This window comes from Oncorhynchus mykiss, chromosome 13 (assembly GCF_013265735.2).
Source record: "Oncorhynchus mykiss isolate Arlee chromosome 13, USDA_OmykA_1.1, whole genome shotgun sequence".
Classification (NCBI taxonomy): Eukaryota; Metazoa; Chordata; class Actinopteri; order Salmoniformes; family Salmonidae; genus Oncorhynchus; species Oncorhynchus mykiss.
This window is the reverse complement of record NC_048577.1, coordinates 58489334-58509468: the sequence shown is the minus strand read 5'-3', so window position 1 is coordinate 58509468 and position 20135 is coordinate 58489334. Positions and strand designations below refer to the sequence as shown.

The 20135-nt window shown below is 40.4% G+C and overlaps 1 protein-coding gene and 1 long non-coding RNA gene across 5 annotated transcripts in view; both read left to right on the top strand.

Annotated features, from left to right (window-relative positions):
* Positions 1–1639: 1639 nt before the first annotated feature.
* LOC110538556 lies at positions 1640–4719 on the top strand. The gene is made up of 4 exons (XR_005035616.1): positions 1640–1712; positions 2732–2773; positions 3012–3290; positions 3955–4719. It is a non-coding gene; the product is annotated as an uncharacterized LOC110538556 (long non-coding RNA).
* A 4782-nt stretch (positions 4720–9501) lies between these two features.
* LOC110538558 (nuclear GTPase SLIP-GC) overlaps positions 9502–20135 on the top strand; it is a 45625-nt gene continuing 34991 nt past the window's right edge. For 2 of the 4 annotated variants that reach the window (XM_036941715.1, XM_036941713.1), the window contains exons 1-3: positions 9507–9752; positions 16054–16135; positions 16362–16477. In XM_036941715.1, coding sequence (XP_036797610.1) covers positions 16063–16135; positions 16362–16477 — 189 coding nt within the window. In that variant the 5' untranslated portion in view covers positions 9507–9752; positions 16054–16062. Of the gene's footprint in view, positions 9753–16053; positions 16136–16361; positions 16478–20135 lie in introns of all 4 variants that reach the window. The other 2 variants (XR_005035615.1, XM_036941714.1) reach the window with 2 other exon arrangements.

The following is a 20135-nucleotide window of genomic DNA, read 5'->3' as shown; positions in this document are numbered from 1 at the left end:
GGAGAAACTCCCAGAAGGGCAACCATCTCTGCAGCACTCCACCGATCAGGCCTTTATGGTAGAGTGGCCAGACTGAAGCCACTCTTCAGTAAAAGGCACATGACAGCCAGCTTCGAGTTTGCCAAAAGGCACCTAAAGGACTCTCAGACCATAAAAAACAAGGTTCTCTGGTCTGATGAAACCAAGGTTGAACTCTTTGGTCTCAATGCCAAGCGTCACATCTGGAGGAAACCTGGCACCATCCCTACGGTGAAGCATGGTGGTGGCAGCATCATGTCTGGAGGAAACCTGGCACCATCCCTATGGTGAAACATGGTGGTGACAGCATCATGCTGGGGGGATGTTTTTCAGCAGCAGGGACTGGGAGACTAGTCAGGATCGAGGGAAAGATTAACGGAGCAAAGTACAGAGAGATCCTTGATGAAAACCTTCTCCAGTGCGCTCAGGACCTCAGACTGGACTGCAAAATGTGTAGAATTGCAGGAAATTTGCTTTAAAACGGCAACATTTTCTCTTAGCCTCATGACAACGTGTAAAATAGCATTATAAAACTACACATTTTTCTCTCTGCACCACGGCAAAATGTGTTAAAATGCAGTAAGTTAGCTGATACAAGCCCTGGACACATTATAAAGTATAGTTAGAATAGATGCATGAAAAAAGCACAGTCGATTAAAGGACAATTGGTCACTGAAAAAGAAACGTAGTCGTTGCAGGATAGGGTGGCAGGCTTTGGCTCAGGCATTTACATTATTGTTACCTGAAAATGTCACAATGTATCATTGTCATCAAGACTGTTAAAATGTTAACAGTTAACTCACAACAGCACATTGACTCTTAGAGGAAAATATGGCCTCTGCTGTGAGCTGGTGGCAAATTTTAGCATACAGCCAAAAGTAAGCATGGCCATCACATTCTACCATACATTCCAATATGCACTGAGTGTACAAAACATTAAGGACACCTGCTCTTTTCATGACATTGACTGAGCAGATGAATCCAGGTGAAAGCTTTGATCTTTTATTGATGCCACTTGGTAAATCCACTTCAATCAGTATAGATGAAGGGGAGGAGACAGGTTAAAGAAGGATTTTTAAGCCTTGAGACAATTCAGATATGGATTGTGTATGTGTGCCATTCAGAGGGTGAATGGGCCATTGAATGAGCCTTTGAACAGGGTATGGTACAGTAGTTGGCTTGTGTCAAGAACTGCAACACTGCTGGGTTTTTCAAGCTCAACAGTTTACCGTGTGTATCAAGAATGATCCACCACCCAAAATACATCCAGCCATGATTACAAAACTGTGGGGAGTGGGGTTGTGACTCAATATTAGGAAGGTGTCCTTAATGTTTTGTACACTCAGTGTAAGTATTCCTTTGTGATGTGCTACTACTGGTTTGTGGTGTTGGGTTTGATGTGTGGTTTTTATGTGCATGTACCTGACACCAGGAAGTTCCCACAGGAAAAAACGTTCTACATGCTACATGTCCAGCTACAGTAATTCTATCTCTCTGTTACTGTCTACATTTGGCTAATATTATTTTTCATCTTGTGTTTCAGAGTGGGCAGTTAGACTATGACTACAGCCCAAACTTCCACCCCACATTTCAGGTGTTTTTAGACTGCCTGTCGGGTGTAGAGAACATCAGACTGAGTCTTTTAGACAGAGGAAGAAACGACCAAAGAGTGTGGGAGTGTCTAATTCCAACAGGTTAGATCAAATGCCAGTTTGTTATGAACCTGTACACCTCTCACCACCTACCTATTTAAACTGTATACAAAACACTGTACACCCCTCACCCCCTACTTATTTAATCTGTATACAACACACTGTACACCCCTCACCCCCTACTTATTTAAACTGTATACAACACACTGTACACCCCTCACCCCCTACTTATTTAAACTGTATACAACACACTGTACACCCCTCACCCCCTACGTATTTAAACTGTATACAACACACTGTACACCCCTCACCCCCTACTTATTTAAACTGTATACAACACACTGTACACCCCTCACCCCATACTTATTTAAACTGTATACAACATACTGTACACCCCTCACCCACTACTTATTTAAACTGTATACAACACACTGTACACCCCTCACCCCCTACTTATTTAAACTGTATTCAACACACTGTACACCCCTCACCCCCTACTTATTTAAACTGTATACAGCACACTGTACACCCCTCACCCCCTACTTATTTATACTGTATACAACACACTGTACACCCCTCACCCCCTACTTATTTTAACGGTATACAACACACTGTACACCCCTCAACCCCTACTTATTTAAACTGTATACAACACACTGTACACCCCTCACCCCCTACTTATTTAAACTGTATACAGCACACTGTACACCCCTCAACCCCTACTTATTTAAACTGTATACAGCACACTGTACACCCCTCACCCCCTACTTATTTAAACTGTATACAACACACTGTACACCCCTCACCCCCTTCTTATTTAAACTGTATTAAACACACTGTACACCCCTCACCCCCTACTTATTTAAACTGTATACAACACACTGTACACCCCTCACCCCCTACTTATTTAAACTGTATACAACACACTGTACACCGCTCACCCCCTACTTATTTAAACTGTATTCAACACACTGTACACCCCTCATCACCTACACATTTCAACTGTATTCAACACACAGGATAAAATAAATGTGATTTGATTTTCTTCTCCACAACTTCAGATTTTGAACCACCTCAAGTCAGTCCTATCAACCCTCATCCTGGTAGGGTTTTGTTTCTCATTGTCTATGGCTACATGTCTGATGTGGAATGTGTTTGAGTCTTGTCTTGCACAAAATGATGTACATCATCAAGTGATCAGTCTTGTTAAGAGAGACACATTCAGGTCATTAAATATGTTTTGTTGTATTTAGTGGCTTGTTTTGTAGAACACATTTGTTCTTATGGGTTTTAGTTAATTATGGCTCTAATAATATAACCATTTTCTGACATGAATCTCAGGTGCTGAGGCTGTACTGAAGCAGCTCTCGGGGGAAGCGTTTGTGGATAAGCATATGGCTGATCTCATTCAGAGGGTCAAGATGGTGCTGCATGTAGCAGATGACCTGCTTGTGGAGGAGATGATACCAGATGAATTGCACTCAAGACTCCTTATGGCTGGGACCAGTCAGGAACAAATGAGACTAATGTCGGATGCTTTACAAGCAGGAGGAACAAGAGTGAAATCTGCCTTCTACAAAGCTCTCCTTAACCATGAACCTCGTCTTGTCCAGGACCTGGGTAAGCTCAAACTCCTCTGATCCCCTGTAGCTCAGTTGGTAGAACATGGTGCTTGCAATGCCAGGATAATGGGTTCACTTCCCATGACCACCCATATGTAAAAATATATGCAGAAATATATATAGTCCCTTTGGATAAAAGCATTTGATGAATGTCATATCATTTATTATTATTGCTCTCCCACTATGAGTAGCTGAAACATGGAGGGACATTAGTACGGCCCCTGTAACTTGCAAAGTTTCCCAAAACAACCATCATATTTCAAATAGACGGCCCTCACTTAGGGCTTGTACAGACATGAACTATTCGTCTGTCCATCAGATATTCAACTCATTTCATTGTTATCGATATTGCAGCATTGTGTGCATGGCATTCCCCCCATTATTTTGTTGCATAAATAATCACTGCCCTCTTACAGACATCATACAGTATATTTAAAGATCAGTTTCCAGATAATTCCTGCTATAATATTGTAAGGTATTTTTGCAGAGTCCAGTGCAGTTTTGTGGACAGAGCGTGTATTCATATGTGTGTATTCAGTGTGTATTCTCATAGTGTGTATTGTCATAGTGTGTATTCTCATAGTGTGTATTCTTATGTATTTTGATGGGAAGTATGTACATTTACAGTAACATTTCTAATTCCATTCTTCTACCAATGGCAGCAGCAGCTTCCCACTAATGAATGTGATGACCTGGGTTGGTCCTCGACCGCTGGACAAAGGGCAGCAAGCGGTCCCTCTTCCAGAGCAGGATGTCAGAATACTACTGTCACTAGGCTCCTAATCTGAATTGGAGTGTTGGGAGATAAGACCGACAGCAAGCAGTCCCTCTTCCAGAGCAGGATGTCAGAATACTACAGTCACTATAATCCCAATCTGAGTGTTGGGAGATAAAGACTGACAGCAAGTGGTCCCTCTTCCAGAGCAGGATGTCAGAATACTACAGTCACTATAATCCCAATCTGAGTGTTGGGAGATAAGACTGACAGCAAGTGGTCCCTCTTCCAGAGCAGGATGTCAGAATACTACAGTCACTAGGCTCCTAATCTGAATTGGAGTGTTGGGAGATAAGACTGACAGCAAGTGGTCCCTCTTCCAGAGCAGGATGTCAGAATACTACAGTCACTATAATCCCAATCTGCATCGGAGTGTTGGGAGATAAGACTGACAGCAAGCGGTCCCTCTTCCAGAGCAGGATGTCAGAATACTAGTCACTATAATCCCAATCTGCATCGGAGTGTTGGGAGATAAGACCGACAGCAAGTGGTCCCTCTTCCAGAGCAGGATGTCAGAATACTACAGTCACTATAATCCCAATCTGAGTGTTGGGAGATAAGACTGACAGCAAGTCTATGATGATTTAAAGTTAAAGATGTTATGGTCTTGTGTTTGTGCTAACATTCCACTACTTGACACTTCTTGTCATGCTAGACAGTCTGGCATGACAAAATCAATCAAAATCAAAAATAAATGTATTCATCACGCGCACAGAATACACTGTGTGTAAATTAATGAGTGTGGGTGTGCGTGCGTCTGTGTGGGTGGGAATGTGTGGAGTGCTGTGTGTAGACAGCCAGTGATTGCAGGTAGACAGTCATTGATAAGCTGTTCAGCAGTTTTAATGCTTCAGAGCTCAACCCCAGTGATGAACTGTGCAGATTTCACCATCACCCAGTCTTGTGGTGGAGAGCTGCCGTACCAGGCGGTGATACAGCCAGTCAGTATGCAGCTCAATGATACATCTGTAGAAACTGGTGGCAAGTCTTTTCAGCCACCTGAGAAAGGACAGGCGCTGGCGTGCCTTCTTGATAAATGCACCAAGGAGTGGCAAGGAGTGGAATGTTACCACAAACACACCAGATTCCTTCAGGCTAGTAGTGTGTCCTAGTGTTTACAGTAATTTGTAACAATGTTAATTTTTAAATGTCTTTTGTCTTTGTAATTACATTCTTTCTCTGTAATTGGGTGGTGCATTTCCTAATTTCTCTCATTTACTTCTATTAATGTAGTGATTATAAATTACTATTTTAATGTTGAAATGTTGACATTTAACACCATTCAGTTTGTACAAATGTGTTGAACAAGAGGGGTGCAGAGTCATGTTATTAATAGTCAGATTGTATGTTTCTGACGGGCTACTCTGTTCTCTGTTGGTACTGTATTCCACACAGGTCCAGCCACCACAGAGATAGAAGGAAAATACTTATCATAGAGGTTCAACTTTAAGTTTCCATTCTATTTCTCTGAAATGTTGCCTTACTCTACATATGGAATAGCAAGCCTCTATGGAAACGGTGTAGTCAGAACAATAAATGCAGTTTTGAGTGTTGTCATATATTTTTCTGTTTAATGAATTGGTCTGAATTTTCATATCTTATCAAAAGTCCTTTATTACACAGATGTTTACTAAGTTTTTTCTGCTTTTGAATGGAGGCATATTATTTGAGCTACTACAGTTTGTTAATAAGGTGTACGTCTCTGAGGAGCACGTCTCTGAGGAGCACGTCTCTGTCATGGAGCACGTCTCTGTCATGGAGCACGTCTCTGTCAAGGAGCACGTCTCTGTCATGGAGCACGTCTCTGTCATGGAGCACGTCTCTGTCATGGAGCACGCCTCTGTCATGGAGCACGCCTCTGTCATGGAGCACGCCTCTGTCATGGAGCACGCCTCTGTCATGGAGCACGTCTCTGTCATGGAGCACGTCTCTGTCATGGAGCACGTCTCCAGTGAAAAATAAATTTATACATTAAGACCTGGGACCATGCCTCAGGACTATCTGGCCTAATGACTCCTTGCTGTCCCTAGTCCACCTGGTCATGCTGCTGCTCCAGTTTCAACTGTTCTGCCTGCACCTATGGAACCCTGACCTGTTCACCGGACATGCTACCTTGTCCCGGACCTGATATTTACTCCGGAGGTGCTGACCTGTTGCACCTTCTACAACGACTGTGATTATTATTATTTGACCCTGCTGGTCATCTATCAACGTTTGACCATCTTGGCCATGACTGTTATGATCTCCACCCGGCACAGCCAGAAGAGGACATAAGTGAACTTGAGGAGGTTCTTAAAATCTATCATATCTGACAATTGTAAGTCACTCTGGATAAGATTGTCTGTTAAATTACTAAAATAGAAATGTAAATCTGATCTGGTTTATGGAACATGATCTTTGTACGGTGACTTAATATCTTTCCTTTGAATGAGGAGATTACCCCAGGTCTGGTCAGTCAGATCAGTTCAGGGCAGGTGTATCATGTTGAACTGTCTTTTGAATGAGGAGATTACCCCAGGTCTGGTCAGTCAGATCAGTTCAGGGCAGGTCTATCATGTTGAACTGTCTTTTGAATGAGGAGATTACCCCAGGTCTGGTCAGTCAGATCAGTTCAGGGCAGGTCTATCATGTTGAACTGTCTTTTGAATGAGGAGATTACCCCTGGTCTGGTCAGTCAGATCAGTTCAGGGCAGGTGTATCATGTTGAACTGTCTTTTGAATGAGGAGATTACCCCTGGTCTGGTCAGTCAGATCAGTTCAGGGCAGGTCTATCATGTGTTCTATCAAACAAATATTATACATACATTCAATAGTATGTCATTTAGCCTGTATGTTTGCAAGTCAAAGACATTGAGATGTGACATTCCACCCCAACACACAGCCTTTTCAAATCAAATCCCTGTTAAAAAAATGTATGATGGACTCTGACTTCATGGAAACATCAACCAATAGAACAGTTGGGGTTACAGGAAAACTATAAAGAGCAATATATTTACTGGAATGAGAGGTCTGAGTGTGAGAGAGGGAAAGAGAGAGAGGGGATAGGAGAGAGGGAAGGAGAGAGAGGGAAGGAGAGAGAGGGGATAGGAGAGAGGGAAAGAGAGAGGGAAGGAGAGAGGGAAGGAGAGAGGGAAAGAGAGAGAGGGGATAGGAGAGAGAGGGGATAGGAGAGAGGGAAAGAGAGAGGGAAGGAGAGAGGGGGGATAGGAGAGAGGGAAGGAGAGAGGGAAAGAGAGAGGGAAGGAGAGAGGGAAGAGAGAGGGAAGGAGAGAGGGAAGGAGAGAGAGTGAAGGAGAGAGGGAAAGAGAGAGAGGGGATAGAAGAGAGGGAAGGAGAGAGAGGGAAGGAGAGAGGGAAGGAGAGAGGGGAAGAGAGAGAGAGGGAAGGAGAGAGGGAATGAGAGAGCGGGAAGGAGAGAGCGGGAAGGAGAGAGGGAAGGAGAGAAGGAAAGATAGAGAGGGGATAGGAGAGAGGGAAGGAGAGAGAGGGAAGGAGAGAGGGAAGGAGAGAGGGAAAGAGAGAGAGGGGATAGGAGAGAGGAAAGGAGAGAGAGGGAATGAGAGAGCGGGAATGAGAGAGAGAGCAGGAGAGAGCAGGAAGGAGAGAGCAGGAAGGAGAGAGGGAAGGAGAGAGGGAAGGAGAGAGAGGGAAGGAGAGAGAGGAAATGAGAGAAGGGGAAGGAGAAAGGAACCGTGACATTGGTATAGTGAGAGCACATTCTACACTGTGGTATCAAATTAAACTTTAGTCTTGAATTTTTCTTTCACACAAGGTTCTATTGCTATGAAGTAGATAGACCAATAAGATTTGATTTGATTTATGAAGTAGGCCTACTTTCGTGCCAGCAGATCTTCTCATTATAATCTGTCTAGACTTGTTCAGTGACATACATGTTTCTTCTGTTCTGTTCTTTTCATAGGAAGTACATCCACCCATTTCATAACTAGTAGTCCTACCTTCACTCATCCATAAGATACAGTATCTATCCATCACAAGTTGATACTAAGATGCGCTGTAGCCTAGAACAATTTGAAACAAATAAACCCAACCAAATAATGTTAAATTCAGTTGTGACAGAGAACTAGCCTAAACTGGTGCTCCCCACACAGTAGGTGCTCCATTATTCCAACATGATTGTAAAAACAGTGTTTTGGTCTACTGTATTTTGCTTTGACAGAGTTTAAAGGTGAGGTGTGACTGATTAGTACATACATTAGGATGTGACTCTTTACTTTCACCCTTCACCTTGATTCTTTGTTATTATATTTCTTACAGTAGGAACTGTATGTTTGCAACTGTTGTTTCCATTTCACAAGAATAGAAACAAGCCCTGTACTAAAACTCTTGATCCAAAGGTGCTCTTTAAAAGATATTGTTGAGTCATGAAAAGTTTGTTCTTACATTGTGTGTGTAAAAACTACTTTCACTTCTCCATCCTCCTAACTTCACGTCCAGTGTTTTGTTTCTGGTCTATCTTCTCTTGATTTTCAACGTTTGACACTCTATTTATCTGTGGACTTAATCCTTCTGAAAACTAAATAAAGTTACATTTGAGAACGTGGCTTATAAAGTTTCTTCACAAATTTCCACATCTGCCTGTCATTACATCTTAGTAACCATGTATTTAGAATATGTACACTAATTACATATGAACATGGATGTAGATTAGATACACTAATTACATATGATCATGGATGTAGATTAGATACACTAATTACATATGATCATGGATGTAGAATAGATACACTAATTACATATGATCATGGATGTAGAATAGATACACTAATTACATATGATCATGGATGTAGATTAGCAAATATATATTTGTTATTTTTGACTACTGTCATTTTCTTTTGCTATGCAAGTAGAAAACTACAAAATAACTTGGAAATTTGGCAACACTTGTTATTCTTAGATTTAACAACACTCAATAAAAGATGCCAGCCAGAAAGCTATTTTATTAAAAAATCAGTAAAAGAAAGATGAATTATGCCACTAAAACCATTAGCTTGAAACATTAAACATTTTTCATGAACATGTTACAGCCAAAGCATTATTTAGTTGAATGAAGCAAAAGTTATTGTGTGACAGGATTTTTTATGAGTTGAATTTGTTTTAAGCACTATTGCGCAATCATGGTAATATACTGAGCAAGATAATTCTATTTTATAGAGGGGAAATTGGGGTTAAGAATGGCTACCACACTGAGGTGTTTTTTGTACCGCGCATAATCTTGCATGCAAATGAATATGAAAACCAGTCACAACAGCAGCTTGGCATTTATTGAGATGACTCATGTACTGAAGGCAGCTCTGCAGAGTGGTCACTATCTGACACAGCCTCAAAGTCATAAAATCTGATTTGAAACCTAACCGTAACCCTACCCTTAGCCACACTGCTAACCCTAGTGCTTAACCTTTAACCAAATTTTTACAATTATCATCAATCTTGACTTTGCAGTTGGTCCTTCTAGCAGAAACCGCTCAGTCATGCCTCCATGGCAAAACTCATGCCAATGAATGTAAACCTGCATCACAACATGACAAAGAACAGCCACACCTACAGTATACCCATACTGCTGTACTTCTTTCAACACCACATAGTCTTGTTTTTCAGTGTGTTTTCTTGCTAGAGGGCCGTGTCAGTAGCACAGAATATATATTTGCTGAACATTGCCTTTATGTGGTAAGTATCAGCATGTTTTTGTTTAAACTTTTCAAACATTTCACGATCAACTCTCAGTAGATCAGTGTGGGCTCATTTAAAGGAAAGACATAACTTTGCAATCATTTCAATTTCCTCATGCAATAGGTTTTTGAAAGAAACTGCTTAGAAATGCTTGAAATTGCTTAGGACTGCTTTCAGAGTAAGGAAAAAAATCACTAATTTTGAAGAGATTTGCAACTTTATGTGAGAATATAAATATAATTGTGTTTTATATAAGTAGCAAAATTTATGAAATCTTTGATTAGGGTTAAGCTTGGGCTAAATGTATTCATATTTCGATTATTATCTTAAAAGGTGATAATGAAATGCTAAAATTCCTACAAATGAGAAGATTTTGTAATGTAAGAGATTTGCAACTTTGGGTGCATTTGTAAATTCACTCTAGAGTGTCAGAGTGCGCTCAGAGTGTGCTCTGGGCGTTTGTAAATTCACTCTAGAGTGTCAGAATGCACTCAGAGTGTGCTCTGGGCGTTTGTAAATTCACTCTAGAGTGTCAGAATGCACTCAGAGTGTGCTCTGGGCGTTTGTAAATTCACTCTAGAGTGTCAGAATGCACTCAGAGTGTGCTCTGGGCGTTTGTAAATTCACTCTAGAGTGTCAGAGTGCGCTCAGAGTGTGCTCTGGGCGTTTGTAAATTCACTCTAGAGTGTCAGAGTGCGCTCAGAGTGTGCTCTGGGCGTTTGTAAATTCACTCTAGAGTGTCAGAATGCACTCAGAGTGTGCTCTGGGCGTTTGTAAATTCACTCTAGAGTGTCAGAGTGCGCTCAGAGTGTGCTCTGGGCGTTTGTAAATTCACTCTAGAGTGTCAGAGTGCGCTCAGAGTGTGCTCTGGGCGTTTGTAAATTCACTCTAGAGTGTCAGAATGCACTCAGAGTGTGCTCTGGGCGTTTGTAAATTCACTCTAGAGTGTCAGAGTGCGCTCAGAGTGTGCTCTGGGCGTTTGTAAATTCACTCTAGAGTGTCAGAATGCACTCAGAGTGTGCTCTGGGCGTTTGTAAATTCACTCTAGAGTGTCAGAATGCACTCAGAGTGTGCTCTGGGCGTTTGTAAATTCACTCTAGAGTGTCAGAATGCACTCAGAGTGTGCTCTGGGCGTTTGTAAATTCACTCTAGAGTGTCAGAATGCACTCAGAGTGTGCTCTGGGCGTTTGTAAATTCACTCTAGAGTGTCAGAATGCACTCAGAGTGTGCTCTGGGCGTTTGTAAATTCACTCTAGAGTGTCAGAATGCACTCAGAGTGTGCTCTGGGCGTTTGTAAATTCACTCTAGAGTGTCAGAATGCACTCAGAGTGTGCTCTGGGCGTTTGTAAATTCACTCTAGAGTGTCAGAATGCACTCAGAGTGTGCTCTGGGCGTTTGTAAATTCACTCTAGAGTGTCAGAATGCACTCAGAGTGTGCTCTGGGCGTTTGTAAATTCACTCTAGAGTGTCAGAATGCACTCAGAGTGTGCTCTGGGCGTTTGTAAATTCACTCTAGAGTGTCAGAATGCACTCAGAGTGTGCTCTGGGCGTTTGTAAATTCACTCTAGAGTGTCAGAATGCACTCAGAGTGTGCTCTGGGCGTTTGTAAATTCACTCTAGAGTGTCAGAATGCACTCAGAGTGTGCTCTGGGCGTTTGTAAATTCACTCTAGAGTGTCAGAATGCACTCAGAGTGTGCTCTGGGCGTTTGTAAATTTAGAACGTTGTCAGATTAGAGTAGCGTTGGAGCTTTGAGTCTTGGAATAGGGTTGATCCGAGCATTCTGACCTCACAATGGCAGTCAAGCACACAAGCTAACTGGCTAAAGTTGGCTAGCTTGTTAGCTACTTACAGACATACAGTAAACAAGAGAAAAACTCTAAACCTCTTACTCACCCTTGGTAGAGCCCTGGTAGAGCTGCTTGTGTGTTGTCATGTTATCAAGAGGGTTCATGACTGTAACTGTGTTACTGGCAAACATTGGATTCAATGTTTTATACAGATGTTTACTTACACCTGCCAGAACAACCGAGTTTAGGGCGTTTTGTAAATTCCTCAATTATTCTGCGCTCTGAAATTGGAGAAGACTGCCAAGGTGAATTTACGAACGCACCCTTTATGTAATGTGAATATATATAAAACATTATAATTCAAAGTGGCAGCATTTATTAAGTTATTAACTTGAATTTAGCTTGAGTAATATCAGGTAAAATGATAATTCAATGTTAAAGTTATTGCAAATGAGATATGGAAAAGTAATGAATGTTTTACAGACCGTTCTACTATAGAAGCAACCTCCACTCTACTGGTGTGTTGGTTAAACATACAATGGTGTTTTTTTATGGCCAAATCAAATGTATCTCCTTGGAAGATATGAAACAAACAGACAATCATAATTTAAGTAAAAATATACATTTCCTAGTTTATTCTACCAAACCAACTGTATAAGAGGTTTTACAAATAGGTTATATTTTACCCCAAAAGTCCATGACCTGGATGCAGTTCAATGCATGATTAATATAATTCACCAATACATTTCTTGGTAGTCCAACAAATACTGCAATCAGGTTGTAAATCACAGCTGGCCTGGTGCATTGTTTACTGCCTCCACCCATTAGGAATAATCACTGTTTCAGTTTCAATGACTCAAATGTAACTAAGGCTGGTAATGTGTTAGCTACAGTAGCTAACTTTCTAGCTGCTGGGAGGATGTCATGTCATTGGGTGTGGGAAACTTTTACCCCCCATTTCAGTGGCTACAGCTATAGTTGCATGTGTCATTTGTTTAGCTAGGAAGAAATGTGAATCACTTTGCTTGCTAGCTATGGTGAACTTGAATGACTGTTATCCACAGTTAGCATATATCTTAGTTGTCAATCAAATGTATTTAGGATCGATCAAATTGGCGAGCAGGCAGGCAAGTTCCCATTCAGAGGTCAACATGTGGGTTGGGACAATCATTGGCAGGCAAGCTGCAGAAGGAAGATCAGGCAATTTTGATGGCCAACTACAAGCTGAAAAAGGTTTGAGGGTTTATCTACTGTTCCCTTGTTAGATATTTGCTTATCTCACTCTGGCTAGCATTAGTTGATGATCTTGTTATTGTTGCTGATGTGCATAGGCAACTGAGGGAGAGAGAGCCTAACTTTTCATGGTTGTTTGATCAATAGGATTGTAAAGTTCCCAAAACTAATAGAACTCCCATAGTATTTGCAGAAATCCATTCAGGTGTATTTTGTGGCTTGTGGCCAATGCTTTCTAATTATCTACAGTTGCACTGTTGCTATTGCATGTAAACACACAGTCCAGTTCAAAGTTCAGTGTCTATAAATTGTCAAAATGCACAGCTGCTTTCCCACTATTTTGCTATAGAATTTTTACAAATGTCTTACTCCACGTCATTCCCAAACATTCTATGAAAGTATGAAAAATGTGAAAAGGACAATATCTAAGTGCTTGCTTGTCAGAAAATGTTAAAAAAAAAGTGTGATGTTCTTCTTGGGGTGTATATGAACATATTTTAGAGAGGTTTCATGTTGCTAAAACGCTCCCAGTTCCACTTTTAAAAAACAATTCCATATTTTAACTTAGCAGTGCTCTCCAACCAAAGCATGGGTTGCTGTCATACCTTGTCCATAATAAACTGCTTACAGGGTAAGGAAACCAATATGTGATTTAGTAATTTGGGTGAACTATACTTTTAACATTGAGGGAACAGCACCATCAGGGAACAGTACCATCTAGTGGTTAGAACCTGGTAATATCATGATGTATGATAAGACATAAACCTAACAACTTAAATGACTAACTTCTCTGACCAGGGGGAAAAAACATCACAACATTTTCTGAGAATACATAGACAGTGGTTCCCAGGAAATGATTCTCCCTAGTGAGGGAGATGATTCTTGTGTATCTCTAGCTGAGACCTTCTGGGCAGAGATATGTGGTGTGGTGTGCCCTTTGCAGGTTGGCCCAAGACCCCTAGAGTTAGCAAGCGCAATAATATTAGCTAGTTAATTGACTTTGTAACACTGAATTTTTATGTCCAAATACTTATGACTTCTTCAAATGGGGGGACTAGATACATCTTCTATTAGTTTTTAAAGGGGAAGTTCAGTATTTTAAAACTTAAGTTGAGGTGTTTCCTCACACTGAAAGTAGTCTATGGTTCTGGAAAACAATTGTAATTTAGCAAAAAATCATTGGTAGTTATAAAACCAACTGAAATCAACTCGATATTCGGTTTGACGTAACTTAAAGATGATTTGGCCATAGAAAAAGAGCATGTTTCATCAATTCACCAGTAGAGTGGAGGTTGCTTCTATCGTACAACAGTTTTGTAATGTCTGTAAAACATGTATCACTTCCTTATCTCATTTGCAATAACTTTAGCATTGAATTATCACCGTTCAAGTAGTAATCAAAATCTGAATCAAATTCTACCTAGGCTAAACCCTAATTCAAGCTAACTTAATTCATGCCTCCACGTTGAAACAAAAAAATATATGTTCATACTCACATTACATTAAGGTTGAACAATATCAGGATGGGACATAAACCTGACAAAATTAATTACACATTTCTCTGGATATTGGAAAAAAAACACATCACCAAATTCACTGACAATACTGTACATTACATAGGATGAATAAACAATACTCAGAGTCACAGCTACACCATACAACTCACATGAGCCTCTCTGAGCCAATGAACATTACAGAATGGGCAGTTATGAAACTAAGTCATGTAGTAGTGCTTACATCCACTTGATGGCAGTGCAATAATACACACCATTGGAGGAGTTGAAACCAGACATAAATGTTAGACTTACATATAAGACCTTTTTTTTAATCGATAATAAAAATGATGGTGACTAGGATTTTTGCCAGCTCAAGAGGTCATATTAACAACCCATCCTAGTTGTTGTATATTTATATTTCCCTCTTTCTAAGTTTCTAATGGAGATATTCATCTCTGTCAGTGGTGGAAAAATTACTCAATTGTCATAAAAGTAAAGATACCTTAATAGAAAATGACTCAAGTAAAAGTGAAAGACACCCATTAAAATATTACTTGAGTGAAAGTCTAAAAGTATTTGGTTTTAAATATACTTAAGTATCAAAAGGCAAAGTATAAACCATTTCAAATCCCTTACATTAAGCAAACCAGACGGCACAATTTTCTTGTTTTTCTTTATTGGCGGATAGCCAGGGGCCCACTCTAACACTCAGACATAATCTACAAAGAAGCATGTGTGTTTAGTGAGTCCTTCAGATCAGAGGCAGCAGGGATGACCATGGATGTAATCCTGATAAGTGTGTGAATTGGACCGTTTTCCTGTCAAAATGTAATGAATACTTTTGGATGTCAGGGAAAAAGAGTAAAAAGTACATTATTTTCTTTGGAATGTAGTGTAGTAAAAGTAAAAAATGTAAATAATAAAGTACAGATACCCCCAAAAATTACTTAAGTAGTACTTTAAAGTATTTTTTACTTAAGTACTTTACACCACTGTTCTCTGTCACATGAAACCACATGCATCAGGTGCATCTTTTAGAGCAGTGTTTCCTGCTAATTGCATTTTGGCAAATGGTCAAAAATGATGTATTACATTATCTGCTTCATTACTGTAGCTGCATGTTCAATAATATGAGATGATAGGCTTACTATTCTAATGTTTTTTTAACCTCTTAATGACAAATGTTGGGTCCTTGTACCATGCATAGTATTTTCAATGGCCACATAATTGTACTTTTTGGAATTCATTTAGTTAGTTAGTCGGCAGCAAAATTGACTGAAATTAGCATTCCTAATGAGAATTAAAAGACAAAACAATATGAAGATCAGAAGTAAAAGAGAAATGAAAAGTTTGTGTTGCAGAGGTAAATAATAAAAGACAAGGGTCTTGAAAGGCGCCTCAACCTTTCAAATAGTTATAGCAAAGTAAATATTAGAACATTGACATATATTTCAAAAGGAATATGTAGATAAGGAGTGAAAAGACCGATATACTTGCATTCAGAGAAACTTCACTCATCTGAGAACAAATAAGTCTCTGAAAAATGATTGCGGACATCCTACAATAACAAAATGGTTAGGAATCACAAGAACATGAGCACTTGATTTTCTCTTGAAAATGAAGCTTAAATACTGAATGGCTTGTGTTTTTGTTGTTTTAATAAATCATCATGTTTTTCTTTATAGTTCCACTTAAACCTTTTGGAATAAAGGGAATGTGATATCGCCTACCACAAATATCTAAATCATCTAAATTGTACCATTTTTCTCTCCCTTCATAGTAAAGTCTCATGGCATCATTTGATTTCGTCAGAGACAAATTAACTGAGTGGAACCTCAGTGACTTGATTCAGAGGTTTGAAGGTGAAGACATGTGTGATCTATTATTATACATTGTATAATACATTGTGTATTAATACAATTATTGATTGATTTGATTAAAATAATATATGTATTATTGTACATTGTATTACATTCAACTAAAGATTTCACCCCAATTGTAAACATGTATGTATATTTGTTAATTCGATACAGTGATTATTATTTTATGATATTGAGATGTCTAAAATGTACATTTCCTTCATTTCAGATGAAGAAATTGATGAAGAAAGTTTCCTCTTCCTTAAGGAGAAAGACTTCATCAACTTGATTCCAAAAATAGGACCAAGGTCTAGATTTAGAAAACAACACAAAGCATTTCTCAAGGTACTTTACAAACTAGGTGTACAATAACTACTGTGGCACAGATTATGATTATAGATCCATTGGAAGTCTTTTCAGTGATGTTCCTATCAGGGGATTAATTGCCAACGAACTGGTATGTTTTCCAGTCTCTGAAAGACTACAACTCGTGTGGGGAAGTGTCAATTATGTCAACCCCCCGCACCTCTCTAATTCAGAGGGGTTGGGTTAAATGCGGAAGACACATTTCAGTTGAATGCATTCAGTTGTACAACTGACTAGGTATCCCCCTTTCGTGCTCTGGGCATATCTTCCAGTTTTGAATAGCATAAGTGACTTTCCGTAACAGGTTAGGAGAATTAACGTGGCAGGTTAGGATAATTAACGTGGTAGGTTTGGAGAATTAACGTGGCAGGTTATGAGAATTAGCGTGGCAGGTTAGGAGAATTAACGTGGCAGGTTAGGATAATTAACGTGGTAGGTTTGGAGAATTAACTTGGCAGGTTAGGATAATTAGGTTTAGTTTAGGAAAAGGGTTTGCTAAAATGCTAAAATTGTCCCGACGCAACTTAAACATTTCTAGCTACAACAAAGCCCTGAGAACAGTCTAAAGTTTCCAGCGAATAATTATTTGTTATTTATTTATTTATTTCACCTTTATTTAACCAGGTAGGCTAGTTGAGAACAAGTTCTCATTTACAACTGCGACCTGGCCAAGATAAAGCAAAGCAGTGCGACATAAACAACAACACATAGTTACACATGTAAGTAACAAGCGTACAGTCAATAACACAATAGAAAAAAAAGAAAGTCTATATAGAGTGTGTGCAAATGGCATGAGGAGGTAAAGCAATAAATCGGCCATGGTAGCAAAGTAATTACAATTTAGCAGATTAACACTGGAGTGATAGATGAGCAAGTAGTAATACTGGTGTGCAAAAGAGCAAAAAAGTAAATAAAAACAATATGGGGATGAGGTAGGTAGATTGGGTGGCCTATTTACAGGTGGACTATGTACAGCTGCAGCGATCGGTTAGCTGCTCAAAGTTAGTGAGGGAAATGTAAGTCTCCAGCTTCAGCGATTTTTGCAATTCGTTCCAGTCACTGGCAGCTGAGAACTGGAAGGAAAGGTGGCCAAAGGAGGTGTTGGCTTTGGGGATGACCAGTGAGAAATACCTGCTGAAGCGGGTACGGGTGGGTGTTGTTATCGTGAGCTGAGATAAGGCAGACTGTTACGGAGCGTTACCTAGCATAGACTTATAGATGACCTGAAGCCAGTGGGTCTGGCGACGAATATGTAGCGAGGGCCAGCCGACTAGAGCATGCAGGTCTCAGTGGTGGGTGGTATAAGGAGCTTTGGTAACAAAACGGATGGCACTGTGATTGACTGCATCCAGTTTGCTGAGTAGAGTATTGGAAGCTATTTTGTAGAGGACATCGCCGAAGTCGAGGTTCGGTAGGAAAGTCTGTTTTAGTAAGGTAAGTTTGGCGGCGTGAGTGAAGGAGGCTTTTTTGCTAAATATTAAGCCGATTCTAGATTTGATTTTGGATTGTAGATGTTTGATATGAGTCTGGAAGGAGAGTTTACAGTCTAGCCAGACACCTAGGTATTTATAGTTGTCCACATATTCTAGGTCAGAACCGTCCAGAGTAGTGATGTTAGTCGGGCAGGCGGGTGCGGGCAGCGAACGACTGATCATTTTGACCCCACGGGGTGAGATCTTGTGTGGAGCCCCAGATCGAGGAAGATTATCAGTGGTCTTGTATGTCTTCCATTTCCTAATAATTGCTACCACATTTGATTTCTTCAAACCAAGCTGCTTACCTATTGCAGATTCAGTCTTCCCAGCCTGATGCAGGTCTACAATTTTGTTTCTGGTGTCCTTTGACAGCTCTTTGGTCTTAGCCATAGTGGAGTTTGGAGTGTAACTGTTTGAGGTTGTGGACAGGTGTCTTTTGTACTGATAACAAGTTCAAACAGGTGCCATTAATACAGGTAACGAGTGGAGGACAGAGGAGCCTCTTAAAGAAGAAGTTACAGGTCTGTGAGAGCCAGAAATCTTGCTTGTTTGTAGATGACCAAATACTTATTTTCCACCATAATTGGCAAATAAATTCATAAAAAATCCTACAATGTGATTTTCTGGATTGTTTTCCTAATTTTGTCTGTCATAGTTGAAGTGTACCTATGATGAAAATTACAGGCCTCCCAAGTGGGAGAACTTGCACAATTGGTGGCTGACTAAATACTTTTTTGCCCCACTGTACATGAATGTATAGTTCAAGTGACTATGCATATAAGATAAACAGAGAGTAGCAGCAGCATAAAAGAGGGGTTGGGGGGCACACAATGTAAATAGTCAGGGTCACCATTTGGTTACCTGTTCAGGAGTCTTATGGCTTGGGGGTAAAAACTGTTGAGAAGCCTTTTTGTTCTAGACTTGGCACTCCGGTACCGCTTGCCATGCGGTAGTAAAGAGAACAGTCTATGACTGGGGTGGCTGGGGTCTTTGACAATTTTTAGGGCCTTCCTCTGACACCGCCTGGTGTAGAGGTCCTGGATGGCAGGCAGATTTTCCCCAGTGATGTACTGGGCCGTGCACACTACTCTCTGAAGTGCCTTACGGTTGCGGGCCGAGCAATTGACGTATCAGGCAGTGATGCAACTGGTCAGGATGCTCTCGATGTTGCAGTTGTAGAACCTTTTGAGGATCTCAGGACCCATGCCAAATCTTTTTAGTTTCCTGAGGGGGAATAGGCTTTGTCATGCCCTCTTCACGACTGTCTTGGTGTGTTTGGACCGTTCTAGTTTGTTGTTGATGTGGACACCAAGGAATTTGAAGCTCTCAACCTGCTCCACTACAACCCCGTCGATGAGAATGGGGACGTGCTCGGTGCTCCTTTTCCTGTAGTCCACAATCATCTCCTTAGTCTTGGTTACATTGAGGGATAGTGATAAAATAATGTATATGTTGAAAGATAGTGATAAAATAATTCCACTCTGAAACCTTATAACTGTATGAAATTGATTAGAATCATAAAATTATATTATGATGTGTGTAGTTTTAGTCAGAATTAGGTTTAACAATGTATCTGTATAGTGGAAAAACACAGACTGTCTGATCAAGGCGTAGCTCAGGATTTGAACTTGTATGTGAGGGCCGAAGAAAGATACCGAGAACAGTTAAACTGTGTTTGCACCAACCTGGCTAAGCCTCCGAGAGACTTGGGAGAGGACAGGGAGTACTTCTCAAGGTCTCCCTAATCTCGGGGGAATGGAACTGTCGGCTGGGCTAGTGATACACAGTGGTGAGAACTATAGAGATAAAACTCACCTACTGTTTGTGTGGAAGTATGTGCGTAGGATACCTACTGTTTGTATGTGAAGGTATGTGCGTAAGGAGCCAGTATAAAATGGATGGTTTTGTATAACGGACTAGGACGTCCTCGTGAATAAACACTTTGACTATTGTAAGCTGAGAAATCTGTCTGTTTCATTTCAACCAGAATCTTACAAACTCTGGGTTGCAGACGGAGTAGATTAATTGAAGTTTATGAACATTGATAACAAAATTATCTTACCACCTGGCCAGGTCTCTGACTTCCTCCCTATAGGCTGTCTCGTTGTTGTCGGTGATCAGGCCTACCACTCTTGTGTCGTCAGCAAACTTAATGATGGTGT